Source organism: Portunus trituberculatus, chromosome 39 (assembly GCF_017591435.1).
Source record: "Portunus trituberculatus isolate SZX2019 chromosome 39, ASM1759143v1, whole genome shotgun sequence".
Classification (NCBI taxonomy): domain Eukaryota; kingdom Metazoa; phylum Arthropoda; class Malacostraca; order Decapoda; family Portunidae; genus Portunus; species Portunus trituberculatus.
In genome coordinates, this window is record NC_059293.1 from 19,426,295 (window position 1) to 19,446,133 (window position 19,839).

Sequence of the window (19,839 nt, forward strand, 5' to 3'; positions counted from 1 at the left end):
TCTGTATGTATGTATTATATTTGTGTTTCTCAATCTGTTTGTTTATCTGCCTTTCAGTCTGTCTATCCTTGCTTTTGCTTATTTGGCTGTCCGTCTCTGTGTCTGTCTGTGTGTGTGTCTGTCCGTGTATCTGTCTGTGTGTCCGTCTGTCTCTGTCTTTCCATGAGATATTAACTTCTTTTTCTAGGAATTGTCTTGTCACCATTCTATTGTCATGCGCCTCCCACCCCCTCTCTCTCTCTCTCTCTTTCTCTCTCTCTCTCTAAGGGCAATGCTCCTCCATTCTTATCAGAGAAAGAAGTTGGAGCTCAGGAAATCATTTGCACACCTTTCAGCTCCCTGTGGTCCTCTCGCCTTACATGTCGCTGATTCAGGAGAGCATGTAATTTCCTGACAAAAATGCGTGATTCCTGAAGCCTCGCCTCGCACGTCACAGCTGCTGACAATTAACATATTTCTGCCTTTGTAGGGAATCACGGATTTTAATTTGCATATGAAACGTTTGACATCTGAGTTTTCTTTTACTATTTATTTCCTTTATGTAGAAAGTTATTTGCATACTAGTTTCTCTCTCTCTCTCTCTCTCTCTCTCTCTCTCTCTCTCTCTCTCTCTCTCTCTCTCTCTCTCTCTCTCTCTCTCTCTCTCTCTCTCTCTCATTCCCACTATACTACAAAATATTTTAACATTTCAGCATTTCTTTTGCTTCCATTTTTATCATTCCTGGTACTGACAATTTCCTTACTCTTGCTCTGAGCTTTCCTTGCCTTGCTTATGAATTCCTGCACTGAGTAATGGCTAGGGAGCGGTGATGAAGTGGCCGAACACGCTACAGGAAGAGGTGTGACCAAGGTATGTCTGGAGAGGGTGGTGAACCTGCCTGGTGTTGCGCGGTGCGTGTGGATACGTTTGGGTGGCAGGCAGGAATTCATTATTTTTGCAGCAAGGATATAAGTAGTGGTGATAAAGACTGTTTGGATTCCTTGCCTGTGTGTGTGTGTGTGTGTGTGTGTGTGTGTGTGTGTGTGTGTGTAGCAGTAGTGGTTAGTGCTAGAAATAGGAATAGGAGTGGCAATAACAGTAATAGTAGTAGTACTAGTAGTAGCAGTAGCAGTAGTAGTAGTAACAGTAGTAGTAGTAGTAGTAGTAGCAGCAGTAGAAGTAGTAGTAGTTAGTAGTAGTAGTAGTAGTAGTAGTAGTTAGTAGTAGTAGTAGTAGTAGTAGCTAGTTTGTATGTTTTGAAGTTTGTATATTTGTCAGCTTTCTCTCTCTCTCTCTCTCTCTCTCTCTCTCTCTCTCTCTCTCTCTCTCTCTCTCTCTCTCTCTCTCTCTCTCTCTCTCTCTCTCTGACGTCATGAGTGTGTGCTTATTATGTTTAGCGGTTTGACGTCATTAATTGCGCTAAAAGGGTGACTTGTAGATCGAAAACTCTCTCTCTCTCTCTCTCTCTCTCTCTCTCTCTCTCTCTCTCTCTCTCTCTCTCTCTCTCTCTCTCTCTCTCTCTCTCTCTCTCTCTCTCTCTCTCTCTCTCTCTCTCTCTCTCTCTCTCTCTCTCTCTCTCTCTCTCTCTCTCTCTCTCTCTCGCTCACTGACTGACTGACTGACTGCCTGACTGATTGACTCACTTACTGACTGACTGATTAACTCCACCACATTAAGTGTTTCCCATTAGAATAATTTCCATTCGTTTCCCTCCATCCTTCCTTCTCCATTCTCTCCTCCCTCCCTCCCTCTCTCCCTCCCCCCCCTCCCTCCTTTACTCCTTCCTCTTCTTCCCTTCCGGTCCCTCCTTGCATTATTCAGACGAATCGACTCTCCTCCTCCTCCTCCTCCTCCTCCTATTCCTACTCCTGTTCCTACTCCTACCACAACTCCTACCCCAATTCCTCCTCCTCCTCCTCCTCCTCCTCCTCCTCCTCCTCCTCCTCCTCCTCCTCCTCCTCCTTTACCCATCCTCTCACTTCCTCTCTTAAACATTTCCCCTTTCGCCTCGCCCTCCATTCCCCGCCCCCCGAGACTCCTCTTCCCTCTCCTCCCTTTTACTCTTTTCTCTCTCTCTCTCTCTCTCTCTCTCTCTCTCTCTCTCTCTCTCTCTCTCTCTCTCTCTCTCTCTCTCTCTCTCTCTCTCTCTCTCTCTCTCTCTCTCTCTCTCTCTTAACTTTCTACCTTGCATTTAACCTTTCCTCGCGTAATTAACTCTGCCTTCCTCCCTCTCTCCTCTCTCTCTCTTTTCCTCCTTCCCTCCCTCCTTCCCTCCCTCCTCCCTCCTTCTCTCCCTCCTTCTCTCCTTCTCTCCCTCCACCTAAAAAGATTAAAGAGACTAAGTGGATCAGATTTTGACTTTACTTCATTTAATATTTACTTTCTCGCTTCATTGATTGATTGGTTTATGGAGTTGATTGGAATATTTTGTGGTGTGTGTGTGTGTATAGAACGGCCATCTCTTACTTGTCTTGTTATTGTTGTTGTTGTTGTTGTTGTTGTTGTTGTTGTTTGCCTGTATTGTTTTTTTTTCCTCTTTTTTACTGTGTGCTTTATTTGTTGTGCCTGTTTATGTGGTATCGTAATATTGAGTTTGTTTCTATATATTTTTTTAATTTATTTAGTTTTTACTTATTTATTTTGAGGGAGAGAGTTTAAGTATTGAAGAAAGTCAGGATGTGTGTGTGTGTGTGTGTGTGTGTGTGTGTGTGTTAGAGAGAGAGAGAGAGAGAGAGAGAGAGAGAGAGAGAGAGAGAGAGAGACTTTTGAAATAATTCTATACACAACGTAGAATTTTAACTCTCATTTGTATATTCTTCTTTGTTTAAATAGAAAAAAAATAGAAACAGTAATATATGTCCTTCTGTCTGTCTGAATTGCGTGCCTGCTTGGTTCAGTTTATCCTTTTCTGTCTATATACAAGTCAGTCCGTTTGTGTGGATTTTAACCCCTTCAGTACTAGAACACATTTTTACCTTGATATTTGTGTACGATTATTGACATTAGGAAGCGTCTATGGTGATCAGAAGACTAATGGCCACAGTCTTCACTATTTTAATCCTCCACATAAGTTTCTGCAGCTGTATAAAATCACTAAATAGTAAGCAGAATGAATATGGAAACGCATCATGGTACTCAAGGGGTTAATCTCTGCTTGTGTTTGTGTGTCTGTCAGTCGGTCAGCAATCTTCATGTTATCGATATTGATGGTGGGCTGAACAACTCTCAAGGGAGGCAATGATTACTAATTCAGTTGCATTAGAGCGTTCCCTTGGCCCCAGTCTCTGTTACTGGCGTGAGCAGCTCTGTGGCGTGACATGTACTCTGGCAGCAAGTGTTTTAATACTGGAACACATTTTTACCTTGTGATTTGTGTACGATTGGACCGTTTTATCTACATTAGGAATGGTCTATGGAGGTCAGAAGGTTAATGGCCACAGTCATCAATGTTTTAATCCTCCCATATAAGTTTCTGAAGCTGTATAAAATCACCAAATAGTAAGCACAATGAATATGAAAACGCGTCATTGCGCTGAAGGGGTTAAGCGGTGTTCAAACAAAACACAGCGAAATTAATACCGACGTAATCAGATGCGAGGCTGGAGAGCATTGCGTTGTGTGACAAAAATCGGCTTTCACTTCCACTATGTTGTTTTTTTTTTCTCGCAATGAAACAACAGATTAATGTAAAATAGTATCATATTGGGATTTAGTGAAGCAAAACTCTTAGGTGTGTACTAATCTATTTATTTACTCTCCTCCTCCTCATTATCATCATCATCATTCTCATCATCCTCCTTTTCCTCTTCCTCATACTCGTCTTCTTACTCATCCTCTCTCAGATCCTCCTCTCCCAGCAAAAAACAACCTCACTTCCACTATGTTTTTTTTTTTCGCAATAAAACAACAGATTATTCAAACTAATCTATCTGTATTTATTTTCCTCCTCCTCCTCCTCCTCCTCCTCCTCCTCCTCCTCCTCCTCCTCTTCCTCCTCTTCCAGCAACAAAAGACAACCTCACTTTCACTGGTTTTTTTTCACAATAAAGCAACAGATTATTCAAACTAGTATTAATCTATCTATTTATTTTCCTCTCCTCTTCTCCTCCTCCTCCTCCTCCTCCTCCTCCTCCTCCTCCTCCTCCTCCTCCTCCTCCTCCTCCTCTTACTCGTCCTCTCTCACCTCCTCCTCTCCCAGCAACAAAATACAACCTTTTGCCTCAGAAAACGGCAAACTCCTCGCCTACTTATGCCATAACCCCGAAACGTTGCATCGCGCCAAAATGCACTGAGAACGACCTCATTTACCAGCACGCGTGAGGAAGTGTGGGTAGTTAGGGAATGGGAGAGAGAGAGAGAGAGAGAGAGAGAGAGAGAGAGAGAGAGAGAGAGAGGAGGCGCTGTACTAAAGTTGCAGCAGCGCCCTTGGAACCGTGAGCCATATTATGTAATGTGCAGAACCGTCCCGCGCCATAATATGCAAGCGTCGCGCGCCATAATCACACAAAAGCGCCTGCCCCGGGAACTACTTGGCTTACGTGCACGGTTGTAAAAAAGGTGTTGTGAAGCTCGTTTTCCTCCGCTGCGGCGTGATGTTTACGTTTCGCGCACCAGTTGGCTCTCTCTCTCTCTCTCTCTCTCTCTCTCTCTCTCTCTCTCTTTTTATTTCCACGTTTATCTGATTATGCTTTCTAAAAGAGTGAGTTTTGTTGCTTATTATACTTAAATGCTGGAAAATTTTGTAGTATATTGGAAGAGAGAGAGAGAGAGAGAGAGAGAGAGAGAGAGAGAGAGAGGTGGCAGACAAAGGGGTTAAGAGACAAAGAGTTAAAAAAAGAAAAAAAGAAGAAATATAAAGCTTGCCGGTTTTCTTTGTGTTTCTCTGTTCTTCTCTTCCACCACCACCACCACCACCACCTCCTCCTCCTCCTCCTCCTCCTCCTCCTCCTCCTCCTCCTCCTCCTTCTCTTCCTTTTCCTTCTCTTAGGCTCTTAGGCTGAACCGTTGTGTCAAGTTAGTAAGTAGCACATCTTTTCCCTACTTAACAGAAATTGCCCTCCTCCTCTTTCTCCTCCTCCTCCTTTACCTCCTCCTCCTCTTTTGCATCTTCCTTCTCCCCATCATCATCCTCCTTTTCATCTTTCTCCTTCTTCTTCCTTCTACACGTCTTTTATCCTCCTCTTCCTCCTCTTACATCTTTTTTTTAGCTCTCCGTCTCCTTTTCTTTGTTTTTTTCTTTTTTTTAACTGACGCTGCTCTTTCAGATTCCTTGTTTGTGTTTTGTTGTTATTGTTATTGTTGTTCTTGTTCTTTTTTTTCTTGTTCTTTTTCTTGTTGTTTTTGTTTTGTTGTTATTGTTCTTGTTATTGTTGTTCTGCTTCTTTTTCTTTTTCTTCTTGTTCTTGTTCTTTTTCTTGTTCTTTTTCTTGTTCTTCTTGTTCTTGTTCTCCTTCTCCTTCTCATTATCATTTGTATTACTATTAAAAACACTATTGCTATTATTTATCTGGATCCTCTCCCTTCCTTCATCCTCCTTCTCCTCCTCCTCCTCCTCCTCCTCCTCCTCCTCCTCCTCCTCCTCCTCCTCCTCCTCCTCTTGAAGTCACTAAGTGGAGATTCCCCTTCACTCCAGACCCACGTGGACATTGTGAGCTGCCATCAAGTGTTCTAAGGAGAGAGGCGAGACGCGGCTCAGGTGGACGCCCCGGGCAGGTAAGGGGACACCTCTCATTTTCCTTGGTATCTCCCTTTTCCTGAGGACGCATCTTCCTTTATGAGAGCGCTTCCTCCTTCCTCAGGGCGCCTCCCTCCACTACAGTTCCTTCTTCCGGAGGGCGGTTCTTCCCGTGAGTTCTTTTCCCTTCCATTCCCTTCCTGAAGACGTTCCTTCCTGAGGGTGCCTTCTGCCTCACAAGGCAGCCGCCCTCCTCTCCAAATCGGCTCCTTTCCTTGGACATCCGCTCTCTCTCACCAAAACGTTCTCTCTTTTCCGAAGGTGCTTTCTGCTTTCTCCTCCTGGATGACGCCTCGCCTCGCCTCTCCTCGTCTCTCCAACTCAGTGCTTACATACACACATTCGTAAAGGTGCCACGCGTTATGCACTCCAGAGCCACACCAACGCTACGGAGATTGGTGGTGTTAGTCAGTCACGGTTAATACGGCACGTGCTTCACATGGAAAGTAATAATTGAATGTGTGACGACGGTATATCTTAGACAATTGAGAGTATCTTCGTGTTTCACTTCCAGCTTCAAACTTTCATGAGGCGCGTTTGATTGAAAGGTAAAGTGTATTTGGGAGGAAACGACGGTGGTGGAAGAGGAAGAAATGGTGAAGGAAGAAGATGAGGAGGAGGAGGAGGAAGAGGAGGAGGAGGAGGAGGAGGAGGAGGAGGAGGAGGAAAAGGAGGAGGAGGAGGAGGAGGAGGAGGAGGAGGAGGAAAGGTCGATATTATAGGGTACGCACCGATACATTTCATGATGCACACACACACACACACACACACACACACACACACACACACACACACACACACACACACACACACACACACACACACACACACACACAAAGACGTCTGGAGGGGAAAAAAATAGCTAGACAAGCGTGTTTGCAGAGTATTTTTCTTGGAAGTTTAGCACCGATCTCTCTCTCTCTCTCTCTCTCTCTCTCTCTCTCTCTCTCTCTCTCTCTCTCTCTCTCTCTCTCTCTCTCTCTCTCTCTCTCCTTCCTTGTAGTAAGAAGATAGAAAGTAAGAAATAATTGCTCTTTTAATTTTTTCTGATGTTTCTTCCTATTCTTATTCTTATTTTTATTCTTATTATAACTTATCATTTTGTTGTTATTGTTGTTGTTGGTGGTGGTGGTGGTGGTGGTGGTGATGATGGTGGTGGTGGTGTTGGTGGTGGTGGTGTTAGTGGTGGTGATGGTGTTGTTGTTGTCACTCTAGTTTACTTTTGTCCGTATTATTTACATGTATTTCCTTAATTCTAACCTCAGCGAGTCCATAAGTATTAGAAACTGGCTCTTGCTCTATCGCTCTCTGCTTCTTCCTTCCTCGTTATTCCTTCCTTTTCCCCTCCTCCTCATACTCCTTCTCTCCACCTCCTCCTCCTCCTCCTCCTCCTCCTCCTCCTCCTCCTCCTCCTCCTCCTCCTCCTCCTCCTCCTCCTCCTCGTCCCTCCTGCCTCTTCACTTTGCCCTCACCGATACCGCACATAATTTTCTCTTTCCTCCTCCCTCTACTCCTCTTTCTCCTCTTCTTCCTCCTCCTCTTCCTCCTCCTCCTCCTCCTCCTCCTCGACCTCCTATATCTTGACTTTCATATAAACTCTCCTCTCTGTGTCTCTCCCTTTTTCTCCCTATTTTTACCCCTACCGCTGGGCAGTGATGAACACACACACGCTTCGCTATAAATGACTCTGGCAGATGGAGGCTGTATAAGCAATTCGTGTGGGTCCATTGCGTCCCTGTGTTCCCATTCGTCTATGCGCTATATGACCCCGTTGTTGTGGTATATATGGTAATCAATCCCTTATACTCGTAAAGGTAGATTTTGAAACACTTCTGCGCCAGATCTCGACTATATTCACTTGTTTTTTACCCCTTCAGTACCAGGACGCGTTTTCATGTGCATTCTGGTTGGTATTTGGTGATTTTACACAGCTTCAGAAACTTATGTTGGGATTTAGATAGTAAAGACTCTGGCTGTTAATTTTTTGACCTCCATAGTCCCTTCTTAATGCAAATAAATTCGTCTAATCATACTCCAAAAAATCATGGTGAAAATGCGTCTCGGTATTGAAGGGGTTAAGAATGTCATGGTTCTAGTGACAGATGAACTGTATTTTTACTTTTGCTAACAGGAGGAACACTTGAAAACCAGGCTAATTTTCAGTATATTCTTTAAGAAATAGTCTTATCAAATAACATGGGGTTTTCAAGTTGAAACAAATTAACTTGCTGTTTGAGTCAGTGTAGCAGCGTAGGCTTAAATGTAGCATATTATCAAGGAAATAGCCGTGGTGTGTTTCTCTCTCTCTCTCTCTCTCTCTCTCTCTCTCTCTCTCTCTCTCTCTCTCTCTCTCTTTCCATTCCCTTCTTTTCCTCCTCCTGACAATCCCCTCATCTTCCCTCCCTTCCCTCTCTTCCCTTCATGTTCCTTTTCCCCCCAGGGCGCCTTCATCGCGCCTCCTCCGGCCTGTTATCAGTTTTCCATTGTGGCGTGGCGGGTCAGGGGAACAACACCCGGCTATTGACACACACTCCCCGCTGATGCTTCCCTCAGATTGAAATAACCCTGAAATGTAAAGAAAGTGGGAGTGGAAAAAAAAAAACATCGGTTGGTTGGTGGTGGGAAAAAATATATATTGAAAAGTCGAGATATCAAGTTCCGTGAGATAATGGTGGACTTTATATTCTTTCGTTTTTCTATTTTTTCTTTTTTTTTTTTTTTTTCTTCACCTCATGTCGCGTTGGTATATTTTTTTTATCCTCTCTCTCTCTTTCTCTCCTGTTTTGTGTTCCTCATTGTTTAGCGTCAAGGTGTTTTGTGTTTGCTGGAACACACGAACGTTAAGGAACCAAAGTGTTTTTTTTTTTTTTTTTTTCAGTGTTTTGATTTTTTTTTATATAAAGAATATGGTTTTAATTATTATTTTTCTTTTTTTTTCTTTTTATAAACTCGTGTTTTGCATTGTAAACTAAAATATTTTCAAGTAATTAAATCTCTTCATGTATCGTCTGGTTAACTCTTATTTCGGATTTTTATGGTCCCTTCATTTTTTATCGCATTTTGGCACTGAATACAATTAATATCTACGCTTCTTTGTAACTTGCAATCATAAAGATGTAATCTACGAACACTTCCTTGTGATAATTTTCATTTATAACAATTTCCCGGATGATAGAATCCCTCATTTATCATCAAAGTAATATGATTTTCTTTGGTGAAATCTTGAAAATGAAGTGTTTGTGGGAGGAATTTTTGGGGAAGATTTTACCGTACCTTCAGGAACAAATACTTACGACAGGAGATCACGGGGTCACACAGAACACACGAGGGTCATAAAGTTCGACCCAGATTCAAAGGCTCGTGAAAAACGGTCCGCCATGAAGTCGATATTCAGAACATATTTCACTTTGTTTTCATATTCACGCTGTACAAAAGACGCAGTGATCAACCTCATGTCCTCTTGCACACAGTCTTGGTCGGAATATGACACGAACTACTAATGCGCATTTCTTGCCCTCTATCTAAATACGTCAGGTATGTTGTTTTAACCTCTTCAGTACTGGGACGCATTTTTACCACGAATTTTGGGAATGTCAGACGATTTTACCTACAATTGGAAGGGTCTATGTAGGCCAGAAGATTAATGACCATAATCTTCACAGTTCTAACCCCCCACATATGTTTCCGAAGCTGCAGAAAATCATCAAATTGTAACCAGAATGAATATGAAGACACGTCATGGCACTGAAGGGTTTAATGCCTTGAGTATCCACAGGTTGACTTCATTCTCGCTACTTGCTTCACAATCAGATAACACAACACAATGACAGCTGAAAAAAAGTCGTCTGTTATCACCGTCTGTAAATCTTTATAACCACTTCTTATCTTTCTAATATAACCTTTCTGATCTAATTGGCATATAAGTAAATAGTGTAATATTAAGCTGTTTTTATTGTTTTCATGTTATTATGCCTCTTAAGAAAGCACAAGGAGGAAGAGGAGGAATGAAAAAGCACGGGGAGGAAGAGGAGGAAGGAGGAAGGAGGAGAAAGCACGAGGAGGAAGAGTAGGAATAAGAAAACACAAGTAGGAAGAGGAGGAAGGAGGAAGAAGGAGGAGGAGGAGAAGGGGGAAAGAGGTAGAAGTAGAAAGGTGTAAGGGAAAGAGGAGGAAAAGCGTAAGGGAAAAGAGAAGGAGGAAAAGGAGGAATAGATACAAAAGAAGACTGGCAGTAGTGGTTGCGTGGGCTCCATGATTGCAAGAAACACAAGGCTTCTTCCACTTCCATCTCCCTCCCTCTGTGCTGTGGTTGCTGCTCCACCGAGACTCGCAGACCACGCCACGGCTCTGCTTATACTTGTGTCTCCTGGGTAGCCTCCCTCTCTGCTGCTCAAGGCTCCTGTGGTTTCTCCTGACACTGCCACTACAGGACGGGTTACCACACACTTTTCCTCTTCTTTCTTCTAGAGGGTTGGGTTTTTTTTAGAGTTCTGTTATAAGTTTTTTTTCTTTTTCCTTTTCTTTTTCTTTTTTCTTTGGCCGTCATTATTTCCGCTTGCAAAGTTCTTCTCTCTACTTTTATCTCATTACCCAGCCTCCAGATTCATTCATTCGTGCTCTCTCTCTCTCTCTCTCTCTCTCTCTCTCTCTCTCTCTCTCTCTCTCTCTCTCTCTCTCTCTCTCTCTCTCTCTCTCTCTCTCTCATGTATAAAAATAGTTACATAGATCATTACTATTTTTCTAAGGTACACGGTAACCACTACCACTACTACAACTGCAACTCGTGGTAAGGCAAGCTCTATCCGGTGATGGGAGTGACTGGTTTTGTGCACCGTTCGCTCAAGTGCTCGTTGGATTTTCACATTTTTATCACGGGACTCTGAAATGCGAAGTTGAGAGACATGATACTTTTTATTTTTTCTTCTTTTTGGTGAAACACGGAAGCAGCCTCACCAAGCACGCACTCAAATCAAACTGGAGAGAGAGCGGGCGTAATTATGCAAACTGTTCGCGTGTCTGTATGTTTGTTTGTCCTTGTGTGTGTGTGTGTGTGTGTGTGTGTGTCGCAGCTATAAGATCAGAGAGAGAGAGAGAGAGAGAGAGAGAGAGAGAGAGAGAGAGAGAGAGAGAGAGAGATGACGAGTTTTTAATTTCCGACAGATTCTCTCCCAAAAACTTCCACTCTGCGAATCATCAAAGGCTTCCAAGATCTTGCTGACTCCTCTTCCTCTTCCTCCTCCTCTTCTTCCTAGTCTTCCTCCTCGTCTCTCTCTCTCTCTCTCTCTCTCTCTCTCTCTCTCTCTCTCTCTCTCTGGCTCGTATTCTCAAACACTTTTGTGCTTCACCTCCACTATCTTAAAAGGTTTTATATAAATTGAAAAGAGTTTACAAGGTGTTGTTACGTTTTCAGAGGCAGATTAACAAGATTTCTCCGTTATTAATTCTTGAAAACCCAGCCAATCATCTCTGTAGCCTTCCAAAATAGTCGTGGTGAGAGAGCGGAGTGTTTTTGAATGCAGGCATATCTCTCTCTCTCTCTCTCTCTCTCTCTCTCTCTCTCTCTCTCTCTCTCTCTCTCTCTCTCTCTGGTTGACTTTTCTTTCTGCTACGAAGAGAATAAAGCACATAAGCAAGAAGAGAAAATGAAGAAGCACGATGATGTAGAAGAATGAGGAAGAGGTGAAGGAGGAGAGCGCGTCGAGGAGGTAAAAGGTGTGATGGAGGAGGTGGAGGAGGTGGTGGAGGTGGTGGTGGTGGTGGTGGTTGAAGAGTCAGGCAGGAGAAGAAGTCACCCTTGAGTGGAGTTTCATGAATTGGGAGCAAGAAACAAGTAGGTCCTCATGAAAACCTTCATCAGCTGATCGTTGTCGTTGTTGTTGGTGGTATTGGTGGTGGAATAGGAAGAAAATTGAAGGAAAAGAAGAAAAATGAAAGGGAGAAAAAAAGAGGACAAGAGAAAAAAGGAAAACAAGAATAAGAGAAAGATGTGATGAGGAGAAAGAAGACAAGGAATAACAGAAAAGGTGGTGGTGGTTTTAGGAAGAAAATTGAAGAATGGTAGAAAAAGAAAGGGAGATAAAAGAACAAGAATAGGAGAGACATGATGAGGAGAAGGAAGACAAGGAAGAAAAGAAAAGGTGGTATACTCTGTTCATGATACGGCTCTAGTTCCTGTCTCCAGGTGAAGCAAAATGGTTTATTGGAAGCAGTGACGGGTGGTGATGTTGGCGATAGTAGTGGTAGTAGTAGTATGTGTTTTAGTAGCGGTGTTGGCAATGAACAACAGCATTAATGGAGGTTTTAGGATGTGCCCAGAATGTTCCTTGGATGCGCGCGCCATTGCAGCGGCTGGTTCATGGCAGGTTGTGTTCCATCGTTTTTCAAAGAAATATATAACAGATGCCTCTTATTCTGTACTTTTATAAGCCACTACAACTCACATATATATTTAATTTAAGAATTATATATCACAACTTATTTGGTGTTCTGTTAACTTTGATATAACGTAAAAACTCTACATTATGATCCGGAGTTAGCCAGGCTGCAGCACCACCATGGCCGGCCGGACGCTCAGACCAGCTGTCCTGCACCGGCTTTTATTTTGCCGCCATGCACAGATACAGAGTAAGCTGAAGAATGTCTCATTATCCTGAGAAAAACTAGCTTGTGATATAGAGCATTTGTTTGAGTTTGTGTACATGATCATTGGTGGGTAGTGGTGTAAGTGTAAGTGGTGTGTTGTGTGCCTGGCCTGTGTGACGGGACGGGGTAACATTTGACGGGCGTCCTGTCAGTGTAGTGTGTTAAGGTTTATGGTGTTGTGTCCAAGCGAAAATCACGTGACAGTGGTGTATCCTTGCGTAACAGGGACACATCATACAGTCAAAGGTGCCCATTCATGATTGGTTCATAGCTAACTTCAAGTCTTTAAAATTCGTAAGTGTATGTCAGTCTTGCTAACCACCTTCGTACACAGACTGTTTGGTGTAGTGTATTGGAGACCGAAAGGTTTTCACAGGTAAACGTAACCTAGTCATATGTTATCATTATCTAAATTAACATAACAACCTAACCAAACTAGTCTAACCCAACTGGCAATGCTAAGAAATGAATGAAGTGGTTACCTTTATTTCTGCTGGTTAAATCTGTCACTGCACCAGAAATATTTGTAACGACACACTAACTTGAATATTTCAAATTGAATCACTTGTCTTTCCACGTATTTAAGTAATAATGAGTTTATTGTTAACAACAAAATTGATGTCATGGTATTTTTTATAGATTTATTATTATACATAAGATTTGAAAAGCTTTCCTTATACGAATGATTTTTCTTCCAGAAAGCCGACATTTTTTGTCTGCGAATTACCGCTGTGATGAAAGCTGGAACAAACGGCTGGAGAATCCTTTGGTCAGCAACATAAATTTGGGTAAGAGCTACGTACAGTAGTGTCGACCGGGGTAATTTGGACCAGGTTTTTACAAACTGATACTGTTCCCTCATTTATTAAGATAAACTTACAAAAATTTTATGAAAACATAAGCAAGTTATTGCCTTTAAATCACTAACAAAAAAAAAAAAAAAATCATTCATAGCAGATTCTTCAGCTTTGAAGTAATAAGTGTGGTTCACAGTTATCAAAAAAATGGGGTAATGTGAACCCCCCCCACCAAGGTAAACTGAACCACCCATGGGGTAATTTGAACCACCCTTTATAAATGCAAAAAAAAAAAATATATATATATATATATATATATATATATATATATATATATATATATATATATATATATATATATATATATATAAATGGATATAATTCCTCAAAAAAATAAAAAGTTTTATTTCATAAACATTGAGCCTTTCACATTCAAAATAACAAAATCAATGGCAAGAAACAGTGTAGAACAAAAAACTGTTACTCATAGACTACATAGCCTACTCATTTACTTGGCTACTTTAGCCAATGTTTTGGTGTAACACTTGAAGTTATTGTATTCAGTAAGAAGATTATTTATTCTGAATGTGAAAGGTACTTTTATAAGGTCCCTATGAAGTGATACATAAGCATATAATAAGCAGATTATATGCATATATATTACTAATGGGCACTCCTAGCAGACAAAAGAGGATCAGCTGAGTAAAAACAGGGTATAAGCTCAGGGTGTCAAAAGACTGGTCACGTTAATTTTCCTTCCCACTCTGCAGGCTAGTGAGCAACAGGGAGCTGATTTTTTGTATAAAAATACTGCTCATTGGTTTCCACTTTCATTTTTCTATAGATTATTGAGCTCGCTATCGCTCGCTAGCCTGTAGAGCAGTGGTTCCCAACCAGGGGTCCATGGAAGAATTTCAAGGGGTCCATAGAGATTCTACTTATTTTTGAATTTATTTTACTGGAATTAGGAGACATGCAGCTCAGAATAAAATTTATACTACTGTTCACAATCCTTAAAACTGAATGCTTAAATGTTAGAATTGCTCTACATTAGCTAACAGTATCAGCGGTGTCAAACTCACGGTCCATGTGACAAATTTGGCCCTTGGGATGGTCATGAGTGGCTCGCGAGATGACAGGAAGATTTATTGCCTCCTTAAATGACGAGTGTCATGAATATACGTGATATATGAATGAGAGAGAAAATGAATAAATAACCTTTATTTTATTATGGCAATATTAAGTGCAATAATTAATTCATATTGCAATTTATTGTAATACAGCTATTGCAGCTATTATAAAGGGAAGATGCTTATATAAATGAAAATCACTAATCAGTTTAACGGACCGCAGCACAGAAACTAAGTGATGTATCTCTTTCGAATAATACTATCCAGCGAAGAATCAGGGACATGTCAGGTGATGTGAAAGATCAGATTATTGAAGAGATAAAAGCATCCCCCATTTTTGCTATACAGGTCGATGAATCCACTGATGTAGCAATGGCGTGCCAGCTGTTGGTATACTGCCGATACCTGTTCAAAGGCATAATAAAGGAGGAATTTCTTTGCTGTCAAAATCTTGAAACATCAAGTACGGCCACTGATGTGATGAATGCTGTGTCATCGTTTTTTGACAAGCATGGTTTGAGTTGGAATAATCTTGTTGGAATCACAACTGATGGAGCTCCAGCCATGCTTGGGTCGAGGTCGGGTTTCCAAGCAAAAGTAAAATCCAAAGCACCAAATGCAGTTGGTGTGCACTGCTTCATTCATCGGGAGGCTCTGGCTTCTAAATCGCTTCCTTCTGGGCTTCTCACAATTTTCACTGGTATTGTCAAGGTCGTGAACTATGTGAAAAACTCTGCCCTCAACACGAGACTGTTCCAGCAACTGTGTCATGACATGGAATCCGAGCATAGTTCCTTGCTCTTTTATACATCCGTCAGGTGGTTGTCTGCAGGAGATTTTGTCCCGCTTCTTCTCTCTTCGCCAGGAAGTTGAAATGTTTCTTGATGTACAGAAAAAATGTGACCTGTTGGAGATATTGAAATCAGAACACTTTGAGCTCCGCCTTGCTTATCTTGTGGACATATTTGAAATCTTCAACCAGCTGAACTTGAGACTCCAAGGAAAGGATTCAAACTTGCTCAGCCACTGTGACTCAATACATGCATTTTTGGCCAAATTGGAGCTGTATAAGAAGAGAGTGAGTGTAGGAAAATTTATGATGTTTCCATCATTGAATGAAGTTCTTGCTGATGGTCAGCTTTCAAGTACCTTGTCCAAGGAAATCATGGACCACTTGTCTCAGCTAGATGATGAATTTCGCCGTTACTTTCCTGACTTGAGCCCTCAGCATGCAGGATTAGCAAAAAATCCTTTCTTATGTCAGGTTGATGATGTGTTAGAAGACGCACAAGAAGAGTTCATTGAGCTTCTCCATGATTCAACAGCCAAGAATGTGTTCCAGTCAAACTCCTTGTCTAGCTTCTGGTGTTCAATGATGGAATCATATCCAAAAATAAGTGATCTGGCAGTTCGAGTTCTTTTGCCTTTTGCTTCAACCTACCTGTGCGAAAGTGGGTTTTCTTCATTACTTGCAATAAAAACAAAATCAAGGAACAAGCTGTCTGTGGAAGATGACTTGAGGTGTGCACTGGCTGCCACTGAGCCAAGGATTCATGAGCTGGTTGCTCAAAACAACCACAAAAGTCCCATTGAGAAATATAAAGTGACATACTTTTTCGCAACCAATGAAAAGTTTCATTCACTGCTGTTTTGTGATTTTTGTTGTATTCATACAGTTTTGTGATTCTTTTATTCATACATGTGCTTGCAAGCTCAAAAAAGGGCAAATATTATAAAGATAGTTTTTGCACACAATACCTACAACTATAACAACATTAACATAACATTTTTCCTATGTGTTTTACTTAAATCAAAAAGTGCTGAACGGAATGTTTTCTGATTTCATATAAATAGGCCTACATCTTAATCAGCATAACAATGGAAGGCATTTTACATTAATATATTCATTTCTTGCAGAAAAATCTTTTATTAATTTTCTTGGCTTAACCTATTTCGTTGTAGGGGGTCCACAGGTGAAACAATGACTAGAAAAGGGGGAACGGGACAAATAAGGTTGGGAACCGCTGCTGTAGAGAGAGTGTGAGCGGACAATTCCTAGCTTTTTTGAAGTCCTTTATAGGCTTATAGTCTTCATTAAAAATTTCCCTAAATTACCCTAATTATCCTAATAATCATTATTGGGTATATAATGAGTCTAAGCAATCCCCTTTATAAGCCAAAGATGGCACAGTGCAAAATATCAATGCATATTCTCAAAATATAAACAATTGCGCACTAAAAACTATCGGTTCGATTTTCCCCGGCCACATTTTCCTTATCGGGGTAGATTTTTTACTATGATTCAGTGCTTTCAGTCATATAATTGTAATTTCTTTCCTGTATAGATTTTTTTTTTATCAAACCTGCACAAGAAATGTGAAAATAATTACTTTCTATCGTGAAATGCTCAAAACTTCAAAAGAAATTTATATATGAATTTATTGTAAATAAGAATGAGGCGGTCCGAATTGTACCGGTTCGTTGGATGGTCCAATTTTCCCCGGTCGACACTATGCCAGTGGTTGCCAGTAACACTTTGTATCTTAAGCCAGACATACTCTACACAGGGGATTCATCATCTCACCTTTTACTGGGTCACTCATGTGTTTGAGGTTTAGAAAGATGTTGGCCGATTGCAAGGTAAAACCATTATGCAGGAAATATGATTATAAGATAACCTGATATTATCGCAATAATTCATCGTGATAAAAGTTTTCATGTGCTTATGCTTAACCTAATAAATGTTATAAATACTATTCATATTGAATTGTAGGACAACATTACTTTTAGATATGTTGTCAGTGCATCAACACTATTTTACATTTTTGCCAGCTAGCTACAACAGAATTTATCAACACGTCAGATATTTGTCATTGCTATAGTTATCATTGATGTTAATTTTCTGTTCTTTTTCCAGGAGACTTCTATTATGACCTCAATCAGAAATACAAACGTGAGGGCAAAGTTAGTGCTATTGATGTAGACCTGGTGAGTATGAGTGTTGTTAGTCAGTAATGCACCATATAGATGACTGTGACAGATTTGCTTGGGAAAATTTGTTTTTTAATTGTCAACACCTGATAATTTTCACAGACTGCAAGTTGTGTGAGTGGTGGCAGTATTTTGTATGTCTCCTTTATCTTTGATCACTCAGATATTTAATTTTGTTTTTTTGTCCCCTTTCTTTCTATGTCACATACTTTGCTTTTAGTGCTGTTAAGTGTTGCTTATTACAGGTTAAGTTACAATTTTAAGCCACTCTGCTTGGCTCACCACACGTACTGATGCTCTTTCCAGTTTATGAACCGGATAGATGACCCTGATGCAGAAGGTGTGGCAGAGGAGGTGGAGGAACTGGTGTGTCGTCTCCGCTGCTCCCCGGAGACTGTCAACACGCTGGAGTCCACTCACTATGCTGTAGTGCGCACATTACTGGATGGAGGCCACACTTCAGTCCTCATGCAGCTGCTCACCCAACCCATGACCTATGGCATCTTTCCTGACCACCTCACCTGCAATCTCCTTATGCATACTTTTCTGCAGCGCAAAGACTATACAGGTGTGTCAATCAGTAACCATGGCTACTTATGTCTTGGTGTGCTTAATTGTAACACATGAGATAAGGTGACTTAATTTAGTTGCTATTTAGTTGCTAGCTCCTCATTTTTCTTTCTGTACAGCCGCAGCAAGAGTGGCATCATACCTCATGCTGCAGGAGGACTTTGGACCACCTTTGACCCAGGCCCTTGCATTGGACCTCCTGCTACCACTACATAACTTCAGAGGACAAGCAGCCCTGGCAGGACTACACTCCCAAGGTGGAAGAGCCAAAGGAGGAGGTGAGACTGTAACTTCTGTGCAGTTTTGAATGAAGTTATCCTTTTAATGTGTGTTCCAGGATGGGGGGAAGAATGTATCTGCTTTGAGTTTACCTTTCTGTCATTCCATGGATTTAAGAAACTTCAGTACCATTATACATCTTTATATTTATTCAGGTTACTATTAGGCAATTTCATATAGCTTCAGAATCTCATGTAGGGATTAAAACAGTCAAGATTCAGGACTATTATCGTTCTGACCTCCATCGAACCTTGCTAATGTAAATAAAGTCGTCTATTCATACCCAAAACTCATGGTAAAAACGCGTCTCAGTATTGAAGGGGTTAAGGATATGACCATTGAAAATTTTGATATTGTAATCTGCTGAATTGAGGATGTTATTTGTATACATACTACTGATAAGTTCCATTTTCTTTTTGAATACTAATTATATTTTCTCACCTGTTAGTATCAAGTATTCCACACTGTTAAGTTGCCTCCCATTGGATGGTGTAATGGGTAGTTTGCTCCTAGGACATTAAGAGCACTTAGTTTTGTGGTACTTGTGTGTGTGTGTGTATTTGTGATGTGTATTTGAGTCCTTTCTCAGCAAATGTGAGAAAACTTAAGTTTTGTTTTTCCCTGGGTAAGACAGTGAGTAGATTGTTGTGTTGCTGAATGACTTGATACTGATAATCTGTTTCATTCTGCAGGTGAAGATCAGGGTTAAGTTTCTGCGCAACCCTTACTTTGATGACCACTTCGACCTCAAAGAACCAGACCACCTCGTAGGCAAGACATTGGCCTGGGCATCTCCACTGGTGCCGGGGTTGGTAGGGAGGAGCTGTGAGGTGCTGGGCTGGGCACTCTATGGTAAATGGGATGAGTTGGAGGCTGCATTGAATCGAATGAAATCTGGGAAGGAGCCTATTGCAGCTTCTGTGGTAAGCTAAAACTAAATATGCTCTTAGGATCCATTGTTTTGTTATATATATGGGTAATATAATATCTCTTGTAACTTTCGGAATCCAAATGTTTTAATGACCTAGTTTTTACAGTTGGCATTGCTCTTTTCCAATAAAGGAATTCCTTCTTCCCAGGTGAGTCTTGTGAAGTGTGTTATAGAAGGCGTGGAGGACTTACAGGTGCGTGAGCAGCTCATCTCAGCTTTGGCACACCTGGAGGCAGCAGAGTCAGGGGTGGTGGAGGAGGACCTTTCAGCAGTCATCATGCAGCTGGCACAGGAAGCTGCCAAGGAGGCTGAGCCACTAGACATTAAAATGCAGGTACCATATCCATATTAAATTACTGTTGGAGCTAAGTTTTTTTTTGTAATGCTTAAGTTCATCAACTTGCAAAACAATTGGCCTTCCATATACAAGGTAGATTTCAAGAAGTTTAATATTTTTTACACTTGTAATAAGTTACTTTTTTTTTGCTTATAATAGTAATAAATAATTAATGAAAGGAAGTGGTTTTATTAATATTGCAGTAAATACTTGAAATACAATTGCTCTCACTGAACAGATATTGGTCTGTGCATGGTGCCTATAGGGGCATTATCCTTTTGTGGTGGCATGGGCTTGCTAGGATTGGGCAGGATGGGGAGCATGTGACATAGGTGCAGGTGACGCAGCAAGGTTTTAAAAACTTACCAGGGTTTCTTGGTGTAATTCATTGCCTGGGCAGACTCAAGGTGTAACTTCATGGTTGGGGTCAGCAGGGCCAAAGCAAAGA

At 41.2% G+C, this 19,839-nt stretch overlaps 1 protein-coding gene across 1 annotated transcript in view; it reads left to right on the top strand.

Moving 5' to 3' along the window:
* LOC123515359 overlaps nt 1–19,839 on the top strand; it is a 43,911-nt gene that overhangs the window by 20,820 nt on the left and 3,252 nt on the right. The window contains 7 exon segments of the mRNA XM_045273859.1: nt 13,055–13,144; nt 17,201–17,271; nt 17,581–17,842; nt 17,964–18,037; nt 18,039–18,122; nt 18,816–19,046; nt 19,203–19,388. Coding sequence (XP_045129794.1) covers nt 13,055–13,144; nt 17,201–17,271; nt 17,581–17,842; nt 17,964–18,037; nt 18,039–18,122; nt 18,816–19,046; nt 19,203–19,388 — 998 coding nt within the window.